The sequence below is a fragment of the Geotrypetes seraphini genome, chromosome 6, assembly GCF_902459505.1.
Source record: "Geotrypetes seraphini chromosome 6, aGeoSer1.1, whole genome shotgun sequence".
Classification (NCBI taxonomy): domain Eukaryota; kingdom Metazoa; phylum Chordata; class Amphibia; order Gymnophiona; family Dermophiidae; genus Geotrypetes; species Geotrypetes seraphini.
The window spans coordinates 135232082-135253248 of NC_047089.1; the positions used below are offsets into that span (position 1 = coordinate 135232082).

At 45.8% G+C, this 21167-nt stretch overlaps 1 protein-coding gene across 5 annotated transcripts in view; it reads left to right on the top strand.

The window, feature by feature from the left end:
* The window catches only part of DZIP1 (DAZ interacting zinc finger protein 1), a 585021-nt gene that overhangs the window by 344130 nt on the left and 219724 nt on the right, over nt 1-21167 (top strand). For all 5 annotated transcript variants that reach the window (XM_033947541.1, XM_033947540.1, XM_033947539.1 and 2 more), the window contains one exon: nt 10399-10560. In XM_033947541.1, the coding sequence (XP_033803432.1) occupies nt 10399-10560 (162 nt within the window). The remainder of the gene's footprint in view (nt 1-10398; nt 10561-21167) is intronic.

Below are 21167 nucleotides of genomic sequence, written 5' to 3' on the forward strand. Positions count from 1 at the left end.
ATGATCCCGGAGGAGTGGAAGATAGCCAACGTTAAGCCCATTTTTAAAAAGGGATCAAGAAGTGTCCCGGGAAACTACAGACCGGTGAGTCTGACTTCTGTTCCGGGGAAGATGGCGGAAGCACTGATAAAAGAAAACATCGATGAACATTTTGAAAGAAACGAACTTCTGGTAACCAGCCAACATGGTTTCTGCAAGGGGAGATCGTGCCTAACGAACTTATTGCACTTCTTCGAAGGAATTAACAAATGGATGGACAAAGGAGACCCCATAGACATCATATATCTAGATTTCCAAAAAGCCTTTGACACGGTGCCCCATGAACGCCAACTCCGGAAACTGAAGAATCATGGGGTGGAAGGAGAAGTATATAGATGGATCAGAAACTGGTTGGCGGGTAGGAAACAGAGGGTAGGAGTGAAGGGCCACTACTCGGACTGGAGGAGGGTAACGAGTGGGGTCCCCCAGGGCTCGGTGCTCGGGCCGCTACTACTTAATATATTCATAAATGATCTAGAATCAGGGACAAAGTGTGAGATAATAAAATTTGCGGATGACACCAAACTATTTAGTGGAGCTCGGACTAAAGAGGACTGCGAAGAATTGCAAAGGGACTTCAACAAACTAGGAGAATGGGCGACGAGATGGCAGATGAAGTTCAATGTTGAGAAATGTAAAGTATTACATGTGGGAAGCAGAAACCCGAGGTACAACTATACGATGGGAGGGATGTTAGTGAAAGAGAGTACATAAGAAAGGGACTTGGGGGTAATGGTGGACATGACAATGAAGCCGACGGCACAGTGCGCAGCGGCCGCTAAGAGAGCGAATAGAATGCTAGGTATAATCAAGAAGGGCATCACTACCAGAACGAAAGAAGTTATTCTGCCATTGTATCGGGCGATGGTGCGCCCGCATCTGGAGTACTGCGTCCAATATTGGTCGCTATACCTTAAGAAAAACATGGCGTTACTAGAGAGGGTTCAGAGGAGAGTGACATGTCTGATAAAAGGGATGGAAAATCTTTCATACGCTGAGAGATTGGAGAAACTGGGACTCTTTTCTCTGGAGAAGAGGAGACTTAGAGGGGATATGATAGAGACTTACAAGATCTTGAAGGGCATAGAGAGAGTAGAGAGGGAGAGATTCTTCAAACTTTTGAAAAATAAAAGAACAAGAGGGCATTCGGAGAGGTTGAAAGGGGACAGATTCAAAACAAATGCTAGGAAGTTCTTCTTTACCCAACGTGTGGTAGACACCTGGAATGCGCTTCCAGAGGACGTAATAGGGCAGAGTACAGTACTGGGGTTCAAGAAAGGATTGTACAATTTCCTGCTGGAAAAGGGGATAGAAGAGTAAAGATAGAAGATCCTGGACCTGTTGGGCCGCTGCGTGAGCGGACTGCTGGGTGCGATGGACCTTGGGTCTGACCCAGCGGAGGCAGTGCTTATGTTCTTATGTTCTGTTGTTTTCCATGGGGCGGTAGATGTAGCATCTTGATTGCGTCTAATACGTATTCATTTTAAAGGACATAACGTATTTCGCTCACGTTGCATGGAGTTAGTACTGTTTTCATGGTTTCAGTATACTCCTCTTTACATTGCGAAACTTGATTTTTCCTAGGAGAATTTCTTTCTTCTTACAGATCCTACAGTTCTCATCCTGCCGTTCCCTGACCTCCTGCACTTCATTCTGAGGGGATCTTGATTTCTTCCAATGACTCTTCAGACTTTCTCATGAGGGGGAAGCTGCTATAATGTCAGGTTAGGGGGCTGTGAACATTTTTCAGGATGCTTGCAACTTTACATCCTCCTCAGGTTTCCGGTTCGTTTTTGGAGTCTCTATGTTTTGTGTTTCCCTTTTAAGTGTTACTGGTTTAAAATACTGTGTTTTAGGTGGTATAGAGCCTATATTTCTGGTGCCTGTGGCTCAGGGTGACTAAAGTAGGGAAAATCTGTTATAAATCCTGTGTTTTAGGGTAGCACTGATAGAACCTGCAGTTTTGTTTAAAATACTGTGTTTTAGGTGGTATAGAGCCTATATTTCTGGTGCCTGTGGCTCAGGGTGACTAAAGTAGGGAAAATCTGTTATAAATCCTGTGTTTTAGGGTAGCACTGATAGAACCTGCATTTTTGTTTAAAATACTGTGTTTTAGGTGGTATAGAGCCTATATTTCTGACTCACTAGTTTTTAGCCATTGTGTCTGATTAGGTGGAGAAGGGAGGGGCTCTGTTTTACTTCTAAGGTTAATTGCATTATCTTTGGGACATTGCTGTGAACAAGGCTGCCCTGTAAACATCTAAAAGCTAAGTTACTCAGCATTTCATATTCTGCTCTTTTGACTGGTTTTCAGCATTATATCTGCTTAATTTCTCTTCTCCTCCCTGTTTCTTACTAAAAAAATATAAAAAAGCACAAAAAATAAATCCTTCTCTTTCCTCTGTTAAATCTTATTTCCTCTTCCTGCATTTTTGTTTAAAATACTGTGTTTTAGGTGGTATAGAGCCTATATTTCTGGTGCCTGTGGCTCAGGGTGACTAAAGTAGGGAAAATCCTGTTATAAATCCTGTGTTTTAGGGTAGCACTGATAGAACCTGCAGTATTGTTTAGGTGGTATAGAGCCTATATTTCTGCCTTACTAGTAGTCTTACTTATAGTCCCACCAACCACAGGGACCACTATTCATATATAGAGACCCATATAATCAGGACTACTCAAATCAAGTCACTTCACAACCAATCAAGATGACCTTTATTCTATGCAATCACTGTGGTGCTTTAATTCCAAGACATACTATTTGGAGGCTTAAGGCTTGCCCCATCTGTCTTCAACTTGCCAGTATTAAGGAGGAGCTCTGCAAACTTAAACAGGAATTGAATACAATTAAAGCAGCTTCCATCACTCCACAAAATCATACCAACTTACCACCTCTACCTCAAAGAATAAAACAGCCCAGGAATAAATGGGTCACAGTAGGCTCAGGAAGACTGCGACATGTAACACAGAAACATCCACCTTCACTAATATTACCTCTACAGAATTCCTTCGCTCCACTAGTGCATTGCGATACTCAGGAAAACAGAAGGGAGGTGGGACTGGAACCAATGAAGGTAACTCAAGAGAACAAGCGCACCCTAAGTACAAATAAAAAAGCCAAAAACAGAAAACTATTACTGTTGGGGGATTCCATCATCAGAGGCATTAACCTTGGAACACAAGGCGAGGAGACCAAAATAGTGAAATGTCTTCCAGGATCCTCAGCTACCAGGAGTTCCAGGCAAATACTGACTATAATTAAGGAAGAAACTAAGGATTTTAACACTGATGTTGTTATCCATCTGGGAACAAATGACCTGGCCAACAACTCCACACTTGCAGCACAGAAAGCTTTTCGGGAGCTTGGTGAGGGCGTGAAACCTTTTGTAAAGACTTTAGCTTTTTCTGAAATACTGCCTGCATATGGAAAAGGAGAGCAAAGAGTGAAAAACACAGAGGACTTTAATAGATGGCTCAGAGCCTGGTGTCATCAAGAAGGCTTCAGGTACATAGGAGGATGGGGAAATACATGGAAGGACAAGAAGCTATATTGCACTGATGGGCTACATATTACTACAGCAGGAAAAAGAAACCTTGCAGAGAAATTTAGACAATATTTTTCTAGGCATTTAAACTAGAAGGTGGGGGTGGTGTATGTACGAAGGACAATTATAGAGACTACCCCCGGCAAAAGAAAAGATGTGATAGTAGTAAAGGCTGCAACATAAGCAATATCAGCAACTCATTTCTTAGTATTGCAACGGAAAGTGAAACGACACAAAAATCCATACAAAAGAGGAGATTATCGCTGAAAAATAGCTGGAAAGCGATGACCACAAATGCTCGCAGTCTAAGCAACAAAGTTCATGATCTGCAAGCCCTGATATTAGAGGCAGATCTAGATATTGTTGCTATCACAGAGACATGGTTCAGTGAATCACATGGATGGGATGCAAACATACCGGGATATAATCTTTTTAGGAAGGACAGAGATGGTCATAAAGGTGGAGAAGTAGCTCTCTATGTAAAGATCAATATCCAAGCGACCGAAATGCAAGGGACCTGGGGAGAGGAAGAAGCGATATGGATTGCTCTGAAAAGAGAAGATGGAACTTCTATCTACGTGGGTGTAGTCTACAGACCTCTGACTCAATCGCAGCAAATTGATAAGGATCTGATTGTGGATATCCAAAAGTTTGGAAGGAAAGAGGAGGTTCTGCTGTTGGGAGATTTCAACCTGCCGGATGCGGACTGGAATGTTCCGTCTGCGGAATCGGAAAGAAGTAGGGAGATTGTGGATGCCTTTCAAGAGGCTCTGCTCAGACAAATGGTGACGGAACCTACAAGGGAAAAAGCGATATTGGATCTGGTCCTCACAAATGGAGAGAGTATCTCTAATGTTCGAGTGGGTGCTCACCTGGGTAGTAGCGATCATCAAACGGTTTGGTTTGATATAACGGCTAAAGTGGAGAGCGGCCGCACGATACTTAAAGTCCTAGATTTCAAACGTACGGACTTTAATGCAATGGGAAAGTACCTGAAGAAAGAGCTGTTAGGATGGGAGGACATAAGAGAAGTGGAAAGACAGTGGTCTAAGCTGAAAGGAGTGATAAAAATGGCTACGGACCTTTATGTGAAGAAAATCAATAAAAACAAGAGAAAAAGGAAGCCGATATGGTTCTCCAACCTAGTGGCTGAGAAAATAAAGGCGAAAGAGTTGGCGTTCATGAAATATAAAAAAACCCAAGAAGAGGAGAGCAGAAAGGACTACAGGGTGAAACTGAAAGAAGCCAAGAGAGAGATACGTTTGGCGAAGGCACAGGCGGAAGAACAAATGGCTAAAAATGTAAAACAGGGAGATACAAATTTTTTCAGATATATTAGTGAAAGGAGGAAGATAAAAAATGAAATTGCTAGGCTAAAAGATGCTGGGAACAAATATGTGGAGAGTGATGAGGAGAAAGCAAATGTGCTAAACAAATACTTCTGTTCTGTGTTCACAGAAGAAAATCCTGGAGAAGGACCGAGATTGTCTGGCAAAGTTACACGAGAAAATGGAGTAGATTCTGCGCCGTTCACGGAGGAGGGTGTTTATGAGCAACTTGAAAAACTGAAGGTGGACAAAGCGATGGGACCAGACGGGATCTATCCCAGGATACTAAGGGAGCTCAGAGAGGTTCTGGCGAGTCCTATTAAAGACTTGTTCAACAAATCTCTGGAGACAGGAGTGATTCCTGGGGATTGGAGGAGAGCGGATGTGGTCCCTATTCATAAAAGTGGTCACAGGGATGAAGCAGGAAACTACAGGCCGGTGAGCCTCACTTCAGTTGTTGGAAAAATAATGGAAGTGTTGCTGAAAAAAAGGATAGTGTATTTCCTTGAATCTAATGGGTTACAGGATCCGAGGCAACATGGCTTTACAAAAGGTAAATCGTGCCAAACGAACCTGATTGAATTTTTTGATTGGGTAACCAGAGAGCTGGATCGAGGACATATGCTAGATGTAATTTACTTGGATTTCAGCAAAGCCTTTGATACAGTTCCTCATAGGAGGCTGTTGAACAAACTTGAAGGGCTGAAGTTAGGACCCAAAGTGGTGAACTGGGTCAGAAACTGGCTGTCGGACAGACGCCAGAGGGTGGTGGTTAATGGAAGTTCGGTGCTGGGGTCAATCCTGTTCAATATGTATGTAAGTGACATTGCTGAAGGGTTAGAAGGAAAAGTGTGCCTTTTTGCAGATGATACCAAGATTTGTAACAGAGTAGACACCGAAGAGGGAGTGGAGAATATGAAAAAGGATCTGCAAAAGTTAGAGGAATGGTCTAATGCCTGGCAACTAAAATTCAATGCAAAGAAATGCAGAGTAATGCATTTGGGGATTAATAATAGGAAGGAACCGTATATGCTGGGAGGAGAGAAGCTGATATGCACGGACGGGGAGAGGGATCTTGGGGTGATAGTGTCCGAAGATCTAAAGGCGAAAAAACAGTGTGACAAGGCAGTGGCTGCTGCCAGAAGGATTCTGGGCTGTATAAAGAGAGGCGTAGTCAGTAGAAGGAAGAAGGTGTTGATGCCCCTGTACAGGTCATTGGTGAGGCCCCATTTGGAGTATTGTGTTCAGTTTTGGAGACCATATCTGTCGAAAGACGTAAGAAAACTTGAGGCGGTCCAGAGGAGGGCGACGAAAATGATAGGAGGCTTGCGCCAGAAGACGTATGAGGAGAGACTGGAAGCCCTGAATATGTATACCCTAGCGGAAAGGAGAGACAGGGGAGATATGATTCAGACGTTCAAATACTTAAAGGGTATTAATGTAGAACAAAATCTTTTCCTGAGAAAGGAAAATGGTAAAACCAGAGGACATAATTTGAGGTTGAGGGGTGGTAGATTCAGGGGCAATGTTAGGAAATTCTACTTTACGGAGAGGGTGGTGGATGCCTGGAATGCGCTCCCGAGAGAGGTGGTGGAGAGTAAAACTGTGACTGAGTTCAAAGAAGCGTGGGATGAACACAGAAGATTTAGAATCAGAAAATAATATTAAATATTAAATATTGAATATTGAACTAAGGCCAGTTACTGGGCAGACTTGCACGGTCTGTGTCTGTGTATGGCCGTTTGGTGGAGGATGGGCAGGGGAGGGCTTCAATGCGCATATAACGCGCATGGTTATGCACGGTTTGTAAAATCGGGTATAACGCGCGCGTTATATGTGTGAAAATACGGTAATAGTGAAATCTTCTACATCTTGGATATTGAGAATTTTGGCTCAGGCGTTCCAGCTCTTTTTATGGAAGTGAGATCTCCTGGACCTAGACCTCATGGCCTCGTCTCAAAATTCTAAGCTTCCTAGCTTCTTCAGCGGGCACAGGGAGTGGGAGTCAGAGGAGGTAGCAGCATGGCTTCTTTCTCGCCTCTGGTTTCTCTTTTTTCATTGTTTTTCCCTGGCTGATGATGGTTTGGATTTGCCATCTCAAGCTCGCTTTCAAGGCACAGTATTGGATTGGCTTGCTATGTGGATCTGATGAGTCTTTCGACAACTGGACTGTTGAGTTTCCTGGTATCTCCAGATTTGCTCACCTAGGGTCCGATCAACATGGATGTTCGTACTACTTTGGTATTACGACCTAGCTTTTGAAAAGTCATGGCTGACATGTAAGGGTTATGCAAAGCAGGCGATACAGAGGTCTTCACCTGTGACTTATGCTTTCTTTTGGAAGTTTTTCCTTTCTTGGGTACTTCTCAACGTTTGCACCCTTCCAGAGTTCTTTTTTGGCACAAGTGTATTGCCAAGGGCTTAGTGTTCAATTCCCTTCAGCTTCAAGTGCCATTCTTAGCTTGTTACAAGGGCTAGGTATATTGATCTTCGCTTACTTCTCAGCTTCATGTAGTTCAGTTCCTAAACAGAGTACGGTATATTCGTACACCTCTTAGAAAGCCCTGTCCGGAGTACAGTCTTAAGGTACTTCTTCGCAGTTTACTGAAGGCTTCATTTCATCCTTGTCTTTTGAGACTCTAAAGGGCTGTGCCATTGAACACGGGGTTTCTTGTGGCCATGACTTCAGCTTGGCGGTTTTCTGAGTTGTAGGCCTTGTTAAACGGGGATTCCTATTTCTGATTTACAAAATCTTGGGTGTCAGTTCGGACGGTACCACAATTTCTTTCTAAGGAGGTGTCATCCTTTCTTTTATGACACTCTCACTTTTCCTTCCTTCTTCCTGGGAGGAGAAATGGGGAGCCGTGCTTTTATTCACTGCATTTTTTGAAAGTGCGTAGCGTTCTCCACGAGCCAGGTTTCTAACGACTTTTAGTTGTTTAGATCACCTTTTTGTATTCTTCAAGGGACGCCTCAAACGTATGGCGGCGTCCAAAGCCTCCATCACTCGATGGGTCCAGGAGGACATTATTTATGCTTGCTTGATGGCAGGGAAGCGAAAGAACTTCATGACCATTCCACCAGAGCGATGGCTACTTCTTGGACTCAGTCCAGAGGTTTTTTTCCTTGGAGGAGTTTTGTCTCGCGGCTACTTGGTCTTCCGAGAGTGCTTTATCTCAGCATTACCGGTTGGATGTGGGGGTGGATGCGTTTAGTGCTTCGGTTGTTGCGGAGGCGGCGTTTGCTTCCCACCCAGATTGAGGATTGCTTTGCTACATCCCATTGGTCTCTGGATTCATCTGCTGCTGTTGCTAAGGAAGGAAAAATTATGTTTTTACCTGTTAATTTTCTTTCCTTTAGAAGTAGCAGATGAATCCAGAGCCCCACCCTTTCTGTATATTGTCTGTCAGTTTTTTGTTTTGCAACTTTTGCAGATGGTTGTATTCTGTATTATTGCCATTTGAGATTTCTTATGGGAAAGAAGTTTTTTACATGCTATGCCTATTGATGGTTACAGATGCTTGGGCAAGGAGCTATACTGAAGATACAGGAGGAGTGCCAGCCAATAGGACCACCTGTTAATCAGTTTCTCTATCTCCGCCTGCTGGTAGATGTGTGCTATCCCATTGGTCTCTGGATTCATCTGCTGCGTCTAAAGGAAAGAAAATTAACAGGTAAGAGCATAATTTTTCCATATAAGCTTTTAAATACAACACTCGCACATTTAAATATACTTCCAGTATACTTCGTTACTGATGATGTCATCAGTAACGCAGCAGAGTGAAATCCCTGACGGACAAGGCCAAACAGCCTGTTTAGAGTGCTGCCGGCCCGACGGCTGCTTTGGATGAAGGTAGGGCTCGCTCGCAGTCAGCGGAGAGGGAAGGATGGAGGATTCAGCAGGGGATCAGCTGTGCGGCGAGGGGGGGAGCCGGGTTGAAGAGTTGCTGGTGAATCCCAGGACTAGGACTTATTTTTGGGGTAGGGCTTAAATTAAGACTTACCCTGAAAATGATGCTAGGTCTTATTTTCGGGTAAACATGGTAATGTCTTATTAAAGAAATTACAATTTTGCATAAGGTAAAACTCTTTATAGTTTATAAATCCTTCCTTTTGGCTAAGTCTTAATAATAATATTGTAATTTATAGCTAAAGAGACATATGATCAAGAAACTGTTTTATTTTACTTTTGTGATTATGATAAACATACCGAGGGCCTCAAAATAGTACCTGGCAGGTCGCATGTGGCCCCCAGGCCACGAGTTTGAGCCCACTGTTTTAGAGTGATTTGGTCACAGCTGTTGGGAGTGTTTTGTGTACATGTGTGTTCCGCACCTGTGGAAGACACAACTGATAGGTATTACATGGAACTCATTAGCATTAAAATGAGCAATCGGTATAATGCACAGCATCAGCGTGCAAACTTTTATGTCAGGTCTGAGCTCTCATAGCCATATTTTCCTGTTAGTGCCCAAGCGCTGATTGGCTCAGGCACTGACAGGAAAGTAAAGAGAGCTCAGACCTGCAAAAATCTCTGACCCTTCTGTAAAACCACAACACATGGACAACTTCTGCTATTTCTACCCCACCTTTCCGCCACCGCCAAGACATTCAGGAATGCCTGAATCCTGCAGATCCCCCCCAGCCCTCCAAAAATAGCCCCTCCCCCCCCAAAAAAAAATTCTGGTAGTCTAGTAGGCCGGGCCAGACCTACCCCCCTGCCCCCCCCCCTAAATTTTGCAGCTTTCTTCTCTATCCCACCCTCTCTCCTGCCCTCCCTTCCTTCAATCAATCGAGTGCAACATTTCTCATACCTCTCTCTCTCTGCTGCTTGTAAACTTCAGGCCGCTGGCAGCGTTGATGAGCTGAACATGCTGCTTCTGGCTGCCCAAGAAGCTTTCCCTCTGCTTCAGCTTCCTGTCCCCACAGAAACAGGACATTGCAGCAGAGTGAGAGCTTCTGGGGCCGCTGAAGGCAGCATGTTTAGCTCATTGACACTGCCAGCAGCCCAAAGCTTGCAGGCTGCAGCATGGAGAGACTGGACCCTAGACTAGAGCACCCCTGAGGAGCTGCACTCGGGGTGGACTGCCCCCTCTGTACACCACTATAGTAATAGTAATGTGTGTGCACTAAGAGTGGAGAAATAGCCTATTGGCTAGTGCAGTGGTCTGAGAACCCTACTGCAGCTCCTTATTACCCTCTAACTCTCTGTTGTTCCAGGTACAAAATAAGTACCTGTATAGAATAAATAAACTGCTTTGATTTATATTATAATGAGGGGCAGCTGGAATTAAATTTTAATTTTAATTGTGATTGTTTAATATTAAACATTTGTGGTGATATGCTACTGTTTTTATCTGGTTATTATAAAACATGCTTGATATATAAAGAAAAGTAGCCTGTGCCAATTGCTTTTCAGTTTCCATTCATTGGAATACAAGGTTATATTATGTGTTTCTTTTAAATTTGCCATTTTAAAATGTTTTTAGGGGTATGAGCATCAAAAAGTGAAAGAAGATGAGATTTTGAAAAAATTTGACAAATGGAAAGAAGAAGAAAGAGAAAAGTTTGGGGATGAAATGAACAAAGTAAAAGAGATGTTCATAAAGGAGTTTCAAGAACTGACTTCAAAGAATGATGTGCTAGAAAAAGTAAGCAGAATCTAGAATAGTTCTAGAGAAAAGTTTATCAATACACAAATAAAGCATATTATTGAACAAATGTTTTGAAACTGTTCAACTATGATTTAGAAAAAAAAGTTTTAACTATGTTTCTGTTGACCTTTTAAATTCTAAGTATGCTTATCTATAATAATAAAATGCTAAGCGCGCATGCGCACTCTCACTGCGTGCTTCCCTGATCCCTGTTCTGTCGGGCTGTGGCGGTAAGAGTGCGCATGCGCGCCAGACAAGCCTCCCTGGTCTCCACCTCACGGCTGCAGAAACGGCCCCACACTCGCGGCTTCAGGCTCATCCAGCTCCAGCACAGCAGAGAGTCGGCAGTACAGAGTAATCAGTTTCTCCTTCCTTCCCGCGATCCGACCGGCTCCCTTAGGCCCTTCCCTTCCCGCGGTCCCGACTCCAGCAGCCTGCAGCACTGTACACACGCTGCTTCGGGGCCTTCTAAACTAAACTAAACTAAACCTTAGGTTTGTATACCGTGCCATCTCCACAAGCGTAGAGCTCGGCACGGTTTACAGGGTTAAGTTGAAAAGGAGCTACAATGAAGGGTTATAGGATGACATCATCAGAGACGCGGCAGAGCAAATCAGGGCAGTAGAAGGCCCTGAAGCAGCGTGTGTAGAGTGCTGCAGACGCTACTGGAGTCGCAGGTTTGTAGGGACCGCGGAAAGGGAAAGGGGGGGGGTAGGGGAAATGCTGCTGTTGCACAGGGAAACATAGAAACATAGAAATAGACGGCAGATAAGGGCCCACGGCCCATCTAGTCTGCCCACCTTAATGTCCCTCCCCTACCTTTGCCCTGTGAATAGATCCCATGTGCCGATCCCATTTGGCCTTAAAATCAGGCACGCTGCTGGCCTCAATCACCTGTAGTGGAAGACTATTCCAGCGATCAACCACTCTTTCAGTGAAAAAGAATTTCCTGGTGTCACCTCGTAGTTTCCCGCCCCTGATTTTCAACGGATGCCCTCTTGTTGTCGTGGGACCCTTGAAAAAGAAGATATCTTCCTCCGCCTCGATGCGGCCCGTAAGATACTTGAACGTCTCGATCATGTCCCCCCTCTCTCTGCGCTCCTCGAGCGAGTATAGCTGTAATTTGTCAAGCCGTTTTTCGTATGGTAGATCCTTGAGTCCCGAGACCATCCAGGTGGCCATTCTTTGCACCGACTCCAGTCTCAGCACATCCTTGCGATAATGCGGCCTCCAGAATTGCACACAGTATTCCAGGTGGGGCCTCACCATGGATCTATACAATGGCATAATGACTTCCGCCTTACGACTGACGAAACCCCTTCGTATGCAGCCCATGATTTGTCTTGCCTTGGACGAAGCCTGCTCCACTTGATTGGCAGACTTCATGTCCTCACTGACGATTACCCCCAAGTCTCGTTCTGCTACCGTTTTTGCTAGGATCTCGCCATTAAGGGTATAAGACTTGCATGGATTCTGGCTGCCCAGGTGCATAACTTTGCATTTTTTGGCATTGAAGTTGAGTTGCCATGTCCTAGACCATCGCTCCAGTAGGAGTAGGTCGTGCATCATGTTGTCGGGCACTGAATCTTCGTCTGTTGTGCATTTGCCCACTACATTACTCAGTTTGGCGTCATCGGCGAATAATGTTATTTTACCTCGAAGCCCTTCTGCCAAGTCTCTTATAAAGATGTTGAATAGGATTGGGCCCAAGACTGAGCCCTGTGGTACTCCACTAATCACCTCCGTCATTTTGGAGGGGGTGCCTTTCACCACCACCCTTTGGAGCCTACCTCCAAGCCAGCTCCCAACCCATTTCGTCAATGTGTTACCTAATCCTATAGAACTCATCTTGCTCAGTAACCTGCGGTGTGGTACGCTATCGAATGCTTTGCTAAAGTCCAGGTACATGATGTCCAGGGACTCCCCAATATCCAGCTTCTCCGTTACTCAGTCAAAGAAGCTGATCAGGTTGGATTGGCAGGATCTCCCCTTAGTAAATCCATGTTGTCGGGGATCCCGTAGATTCTCCTTATCCAGGATCTTATCTAATTGGTGTTTGATTAGAGTTTCCATTAGTTTGCTCACTATCGATGTTAGACTCACTGGTCTGTAGTTTGCTGTCTCCATCTTTGAGCCTTTCTTGTGGAGTGGAATGATGTTAGCCGTCCTCCAGTCCAACGGGACGCTGCCTGTACTAAGGGAGAGGTTGAAGAGCGCGGACAGTGGCTCCGCCAAGACATCACTCAGCTCCCTAAGCACCCTGGGGTGCAGGTTGTCCGGCCCCATTGCTTTGTTAACCTTGAGCTTTGACAGCTCACCGTAGACACTGCTGGGCGTAAACTCAAAGTTACTAAACGGGTCAACTGAGCCAACCCTTGTCTGTAGCTGAGGGCCGAGCCCTGGCGCTTCTCGGGTGAAGACTGAGCAGAAGTATTCATTTAATAGTTGGGCTTTTTCCGAATCCTTTTCCACATAGTCTCCGTCTGGTTTCCTAAGACGTACAATCCCGCCTGAGTTTTTTCTTCTATCACTGATATACCTGAAGAAGGATTTATCTCCCTTCTGGATGTTCTTTGCTAGAGACTCCTCCATGAGGAATTTAGCCTCCCTGACTGCTGTTTTGACGGCTTTTGATTTGGCCAGGTAGTCTGCTCTAGAGTCCTGCTTCCCTGATTGTTTGTAAGAGATGAATGCTTTTTTCTTCTCCTTGATCAGGTCTGAGATCTCCGCAGTAAACCACTGTGGCTTATTGTTCCTTCGCCGTTTACTTACTGATTTTACATAGCGGTTTGTTGCTTCTTGTATGGTTGCTTTCAAAGTCGACCACATGTCTTCCACGTTATCGGTTTCTTCTTGGCTTTGTAGCGCCTGGTGAACGAAGTCTCCCATTTCTTTGAAATTTGTGTCCTTGAATTTGAGGACTTTGGTTAGTGTAGTAGATTTAGTGAAACCTTTCCTGATATTGAACCATACCATGTTGTGGTCACTGGAGGCCAATGTGTCGCCCACCGAGACCTCTGTGACACTTTCTCCATTGGTAAGTATCAGGTCCAGTATTGCCTGATCCCTTGTCGGTTCCAACACCAGTTGCCTGAGGCTTGCTCCTTTCATAGAGTTTAATAGCCTCCTGCTGCTGCCGGAAGCAGAGGTAAGTGTAACCCAATCCACATCAGGCATGTTGAAGTCACCTAGCAATACTGTGTCCCCACGCAAGGTGATATTTTCTATATCTTCGATTATTTCCATATCCAGGTCATCCTGTTGTCTTGGGGGTCTGTAAATTATGCCAAGATACAAGCATTTGTCCTTCCCTCTGGCCAAATTAACCCAAAGGGATTCCCCAGTATACTGGACATCTGAGATTCTCGTGACCTTAATGTCATCTTTAGTATATAATGCTACACCCCCTCCCTTCCTACCCTCTCTGTCCCGGCGAAGCAAGTTGTAACCCGGTATGACCATGTCCCACCCGTGGGAGTCTGTGAGCCAGGTTTCGGATATCGCCACCACATCCAGGTCGGCATTCCTTATTTCTGTTTCCAATTCCAGGATCTTGTTTCCTAAACTGTGTGCGTTGACGTACATAGCCCTCCATGTTATATTTTTGTTATGTCTCAGTGGGGATATTCCTGTTTGAGCTATTTGAACACCTTTAGCATTGTTTGTGTTATTTGTGCTTTCCTGAGGCTCAGAACCACAATGTGTACTCCCCATATACCCAGAACTACAGTGTGTACTCCCCCTAGACCCGGAATTACAATGTGACCCATAAATATGATGTGACCCTACTCCCGACTCAAAAGTGTGTGCACTCACCCCTGACCCAGAATTTCGGTGTCTACTTTCCTCAGCCTCATAAATGTATTGGCATTTTAGTTCGCCTGGTATGTTGTTTGTGCCTGTACCCTCCCCCGACCTACCTAGTTTAAAGCCCTGTGGAGTAGGCGGGCTAGGCGGTGTCCAAGGACATTTTTCCCTCTTCTGGTTAGGTGTAGCCCGTCGTGTCCCTGTAGTCCTTGCAATGCTTCTCCATGGTGCAGAAACCCGAAGTTCATCTCCTTGCACCATCCTCGCAGCCAGTCGTTCGCCCTTTGTATTCGATCCTCTCTGGCTCTGCCCTTGCCCCTCACTGGGAGAATCGAGGAGAAGACCACCTGTGCATCCATCCTCCTCAGCTTCTCCCCCAGGGCCCTGAAGTCTTCGGGTATGCTGTCCGGGCTGCTCCTTGCGGTGTCGTTGGTTCCGACGTGGATTAGAACCATGGGGAAGTGGTCTCGGGGCTTGATGAGTCTGTCAATGCAAGCAGTGACATCCCGGATCCTGGCCCCTGGCAAACAGCAGACCTCTCTTGATTGTAGGTCTGGTCTGCAGATTGGTCCCTCGGTGCCCCTCAGCAGCGAATCTCCGATGACCACCACTCTGCGCTTCTTAGGGGTGGGCTGTACTGTTGATTCCGGAGTTGGAACCGTCTGCTGAACAACTACTTGTAGCTCTTTCTCCGGACCTTCCTGTAGCAGCTGATATCTATTCCTCAGGGCGATATGAGGTGTCGATGTTGAGCTGTCCTGTATGGGGGAAAAAGAGACAGAGTTAGGTCCTCTGCATTTTCTTGTGGAGGAAGTCACCAACTGCCAGGAGTCAGCGTCTCCAACCACTTCCTGCATTCCGGTAGTTTGTCTCAAGGTGGCCGTTTTGGATGCTATGGGTGTTCCCAGGGTGGTCTTATCAGGTTCCTGTTCAGCGATCTGAGACAGCTCCTGGATGACTCCATCGATGAAGGTCTCGTCGTCTCGGATGCTCCTTAAGCGCTGAACCTCCTCTCTCAGGCTCTTTAGCTCCATCAAAAGGCTTTCGTCCGGTTGAACCATTACTTCTGTCTGCGTTGAGACTGTAGACATCTTTGAGGGGATGGCCTCGGTCTGTACAGAGACCTCTGCCCTCCGTCCTGGTTCTCCTTCCATCTGTACTCGGACCATAGCCATCCCCTGGGTGCTCTCGGTGACTGAACTGCCTGTTTTGATTGAAGTCTTGCTGCTTCTAGTCCTACCTGCCATTACAAAGTACTGTGGGGGGAGGGAAATGGAGGGGAAATAATTCAAACAACTTACTCTGTGAAACTTCCGTTATTACACAAAAAAAGGTAGGTGACAAAAGGAGAGAGAGACAAAGAACCCCCCCCCCCACATACAGCAGCCAAAGAGACAAACACCAAAACAAACACAGACAGAGAGACCAAAAGTAAGAAATACAGACAGCAGCCAAAGAGATAGACAGAAGGTGACAGTCAAAACACCACACAGAAGAACAGGGGTTTAAAGAGACAGATTTAAAGAAAAAAAAAAAAATTTGGACAAGGAGAGAGAAACAAACAGAAAAAAAAGACAGGGGCTACAGAGACAGATTTAAAGAGACAGACACCAAAACAAAGACAGACAGACATACAGCGGCCAAGGGGAGAGAGACAGAAAGAAAGACAGACACACAAATCTATTCTAGCACCCGCGTGTTCCTGTTTTCCTTGCGCTGTAGGTCCCCGCAGGTAGGTGATATCAGCTTCAGGCGGTGCGGCGACGTCTGTCAGCGTCTGCATGCCGCCGCAGCTGTCGGCAGCTGCAGGCTGCAGCGGCTTGAGGCGGCTGTCGGCGGAGAGCAGATGCAAGGTAAGGGGTGCTGCTGGACAGGGGAAGAGACGGGGGGAGAAAAAAAGGAAGGGAGGCCTACTGCTGGATGGGGGAGCAGGAAAGAGATGCTAGGGGGGAAGAAAAAGGAAGAGAGGCCTACTGCTGGACCGGGGGACAGGACAGAGGTGCTGCTGGACAGGGGGGAAGATAAAAAAAGGGAGAAGGGCTGCTGCTGTATAAGGGGAGCAATGAAGGAGTGGTGGTGGACACAGGGAAGGTAAAAGGAAGGGAAAATGGGTGGGCAGCTGAGGAAAAAGAAAGACAGAAAGAAACACAGAAAGACAGAAAGCGGCTAAGGAGAGAGAGAGGGAAAGAAATAAAGACACACATACACATATATTCTAGCACCCGTTAATGTAACGGGCTATAAGACTAGTTTGATATATTCCTGTATTTAATGTTTTGATGATGGCTGCTATTTTAATTGAGCTATTGTTTCTGCGTAGAGTTGATCTAATCCAGAGGTTCCTAGCTGGTATGTGGTGTGGAAATATGAGATGTGCTGCAAAATTTGCACTACCTGTAGAAAGGTGATGGGGACAGAAAAATATGAATATTTCTCGTCCCATCATCCCCTGTGTGATCACCTCCAGTTGGCTGGAGGAGTTAGCAAGCACCATATCTTATTTGCTTGCACTGTTTTCTTCATCAGCCTTCTTCTGAACTTGGATCTGCATGGAGCTAGTGGGTCTTGTGTGACTATAAGGCTTAGCACTAGTCAAACTTAGAGAGAATGGGTTGATGGAGGAGCAAGTAGAAGTAGGTAAGAATTGCTGGTCACTCAGATCCTTTTGCTGGCTGGTGGTAATCTTTGGAGGGAAAGATGATGGGATACTGGGCTAGATGGACCATTGGTCTGACCCAGTAAGGCTATTCTTCTTTATCGTCCCTCCAGACTAGCACAGAAACTGATGGGTAATAGCTCACCATGACCAGCAGGTGGAGACTGAGACACAAACTTTTGGCTGTAGTATAAGTGGGCTGTGCAGTCCCAAGTACAATCAGTCTGCTCTCAGTTTCCAGCAGGTGGAGGTGGTAAGCCTGTGCAGTCTTCCCTGGTTTAGTGTAGGACTGTTGGATTTTGTTTAAATTGACCTTCTTGTCCCAGTTTGTGGTGCTGGATTGAGCTTAGGGGACCCTTTCTGGAGTCTGTCTGATGTCAGGGTTGCCACATTCGATGGGTCGAGTCCCTGCCCCCCCATTTCTCCCACCTCCCCAAATTTTTACTGTAGAAGTGCCTCAGCTGTAAGCCTTGCCACCAATACTAGTAACCAAAAGATATATAACTGACCATGTAAATAAGACAAGCCTTTGAAGGGTGATCAAGAAATATTGTATAAAATTACTCAGAGATGTGAAACTCTGAAAGGAAGGCTACAAAACCTCCCTTGGGTAAAGAGTTTACCTTCCAGTCAGACTGGTGGTCTGAATCGCAAGAAGTTATCTTTTTGACTCCCCAGCTATGATGCATTTGTTTGTAAGTCACGCAGTTATGCTATTCTAGCACTAGTATCAACTAGGATTCAATCTGAACCAGCTTACATCGGGTCCCCTGAAGCAGGGAACAAAACGGGGCCACGTTGGGACCCCCTCACTCCTGTTTAACAGCTAAGTGGATTTTTTCATCAAGTATGCAGTGACGTTTGCATGATATTAACAACAAGAACAAACCAGTTATTTTGAACTTTTGAAACAGTTTGAACTTTTTAGCCTTTCCAGGTCGTAATCAGAAAACATTTTTATAGAATAACAATGACTGGAAGGTAAACTCTTTACCCAAGGGAGGTTTTGTAGCCTTCCTTTCAGAGTTTCACATCTCTGAGTAATTTTATACAATATTTCTTGATCACCCTTCAAAGGCTTGTCTTATTTACATGGTCAGTTATATGTCTTTTGGATTTTGACTTCTTTCTGACCTAGTGTTTGTTGAATAATATCCCTGAACATAATTCACTAATACCAGAGCCAGTAGAGCCTGTTCAATTGTCGATTAAAGTTAAATTGAAAAAAAAAAAAGTCTTCAGGCAGTGCAGGTCTGAAGGGAAGCCTTCAATTGAGGTAAATTGACTTTAATAGAGTCATCTGGTCCGTTCCTCTACATCATACATGCATTTCATCATACAAGCATTTTAGGAAGCTCCTGAAAACTCACTTCTTCCCTAAACCCTTATTGACCCAAGTCTAGACACTTTCACTCATCATCTTACCACTAACCTCAATTTTTTGTTTATTGTTTTTTATGCGTTTGTAAAACTATATTATTCTAATTTGTTAAAAATTAATGTTTTTTATACCTGTACACCGCCTTGAACCGAAAGGGTTATGTTATGTTAATTGCTAACCGGCACTTTATTTTTCTCTTAGTAGCGATTTTAACAATGAATACTTTTAAAGGGAAAAAGTGCTCATTGTGTTCTCCATGCGAGGTCAATGAGGCTGGCGTGTGCATGAGTTCACTGGCCGCCACGAAGATAAACCCTTACTGACTTCGGGTGCCAGCAAGCAGGATTCCCCTTCACGCGTGCACCGCAAGTTGGCAGTAGGCAGTGGGGAAGCTCGGGTTTTCAGGAGGGTGGTGGTTTTGTCTTCGCATCCACCCCCATTTGGCCCCCCTCTTTTCTGGTTCTGAGCCAGTCTACCCATCCCCCCCAGTCTGCGGCCGAGGGTCTTGTGGGACGAAGACCTTTTGTTTGGGGATGCAGATACACCTGATGAGGACTTGGACCCCTTGGTGGATCCCCAAGATCCTCTCGTGGGGATGGATGCTGCTAGCCGATGTTTTGTTGAGCCACCAGCTGGTGAGCATGCATCAGTGGTGCGCATTTTTCAGTGGGAAGAACTCCAGGAACTTATTCTTCAGGTTTTGTTGGTTTTACACTTTGAGGAGGATGCAAAGGAGCCCCTGTGTGTGGTGGATCCCCTGCTTCTGGGAATCTGCTCAGCCTCCTGCTCTTTTCCTATGCATCAGGATATTCGGGATATAGTGCTCGCGCAGTGGAAGGCGCCGGAAATGCCTTTTCATTTTGCACGATCCATAACTCGTCTGTATCCCATCCCGGAGATGTATAGGGATACCTTGAAGTCTCCTGTGGTGGATGTGGTGGTCTCAGCCATCACGCCATTGGCATATGGTGCCGGTTGAGGGTGGCTCGGCCTTACGGGGCTTTGAGGATCATAGGATAGAGTCTCTTCTTAAGCAGAGTTTTGACATTGTTGCCCTGGTGGTCCAGGCGGCGATGTGTGGTGGTCTGGTGATTTGGGCTTGATTTTGGTGGTCTGAGCGTGCTCTTGAGCGGGAGTCTGATGACTGGTCCTTGGTGGATTGGGAGATTGCTAAGATTGAGCTGGGTGCTTCTTATCTCTCTGATGCCATGTATGATCTGCTGCAGGCTTTGGCCATGGCTCTTGGATGCTCATGGGCGAAAAAGTATCTGGTGGCCTTGTCTGCAGCCCACGTGGTAGGCGTCTACAACGTTCAGGTAGACTTTCAGAGTCAACAGTTTCTGGCCCGGGAGATTGGTCCCTGTCCAGGCTAGTGTTCGAGTCTATAGTCCGGTGGTGGGGCCGTCCATCTTTTGATCTGATGGTGTTAGCCAAGATCCAGAAGGCAAACAGATTCTTCAGCTGCTGCAGAGAGGTCAGCAGCGAAGGGTTGGATGCCTTGGTACAGCCTTGGCCTGAGGGTGAACTTCTTTATATCTTTCCCCCATGGTCCATGATAGGGCGCGTTCTGCACCGGGTGGCCCAGAAGATCATGGTACACAGGCCTGGTATGGTTGAGCATGGAGAGGGGTCTGCGACTCCCCTGCCATCAGCGGCTGTTCATGCAGGGACCCATAGTGCTACAGGATCCAGACTGCTTTGGTGCTTGAGTGCGCGGCATTGACAACCAGGGGCTATTCATTTGCGGTCATCGCTACACTCCTTCACAGCAAGCAGAAATTCACCGTGTCGTCCTACGCGAAAGCCTGTAGGGGCTTTCAGGCTTGGTATGAGGGGCCAGGTGGATTCCTCAGCCCCTTCGGTGACATATGTCTTAGACTTCCTGCAGGCTTGCATCAGGAAGGAGCTTCTGGATTCTTCACTCTGTGTTCAGATTGAGAGACTCTCGTGTTTGGGTTCTGCTGCCTTCAGGGGTTCCTTGGTGTCTTGCCTGAAGGCTTTCAGCTTCCTGCAGGGAGCGGGGAGGCTGAGGCCTCATTTGTGGTTATCTTGCCCAATGTGGAATTAAACTTAGTTCTCCTCTCGCTGGCTCATCCTCCCTATGAACCTCCAGATCTGATCTCTCTGATAGATTGTACCATTAAGACTGTGTTTGTTGTAGCAGTCACTTCTGCTCGTAGTGTTTCAGAGCTTCTCAGCTTTTTCATGCTGGGATCCTTTTCTCCACATCACGGATACTGCGGTGCTCTTGAGGACCGTGCCTTCTTTTCTTCCGACAGTGGTTTCAGCATTCCATATCAATCTGGAGATTCGGTTGCCCGCCTTTATTCCTTCAGGCTCCAAGTCCATGTGTTTTACAGTCGCTGAACATACGGTGTCTCCTTCTGGGATGCTTGGAGGCCACGAATGTCTTTTTAATCATCTGTTGTCCTGGCGGGTCCTGCCCAGCAGGGTAGGCTTGCTTCTAAGGCTACCATCTCTGGATGGATCCATACAGCAATTTCCATTGCGTATGTGAAATATTTTCCTAAGCTGCTCCTCAGTCTGCTTCCTTTCATCCTCATTCATGATGTCTTGATCCAAAGCTTCTTGTCTATAGAGAAAGTCCTGCCTCTTGTGAATTCATACCTCTGTACTTAAAATGTTTCCATTAGAATTTCTCCATGCTGTCTTTTCTCCAGGGTGTATATATTCAGATCATTCAAGGATGTCCACATATGCTTTATGAGATGACAGTTGACATTTTAATAGCCACCCTCT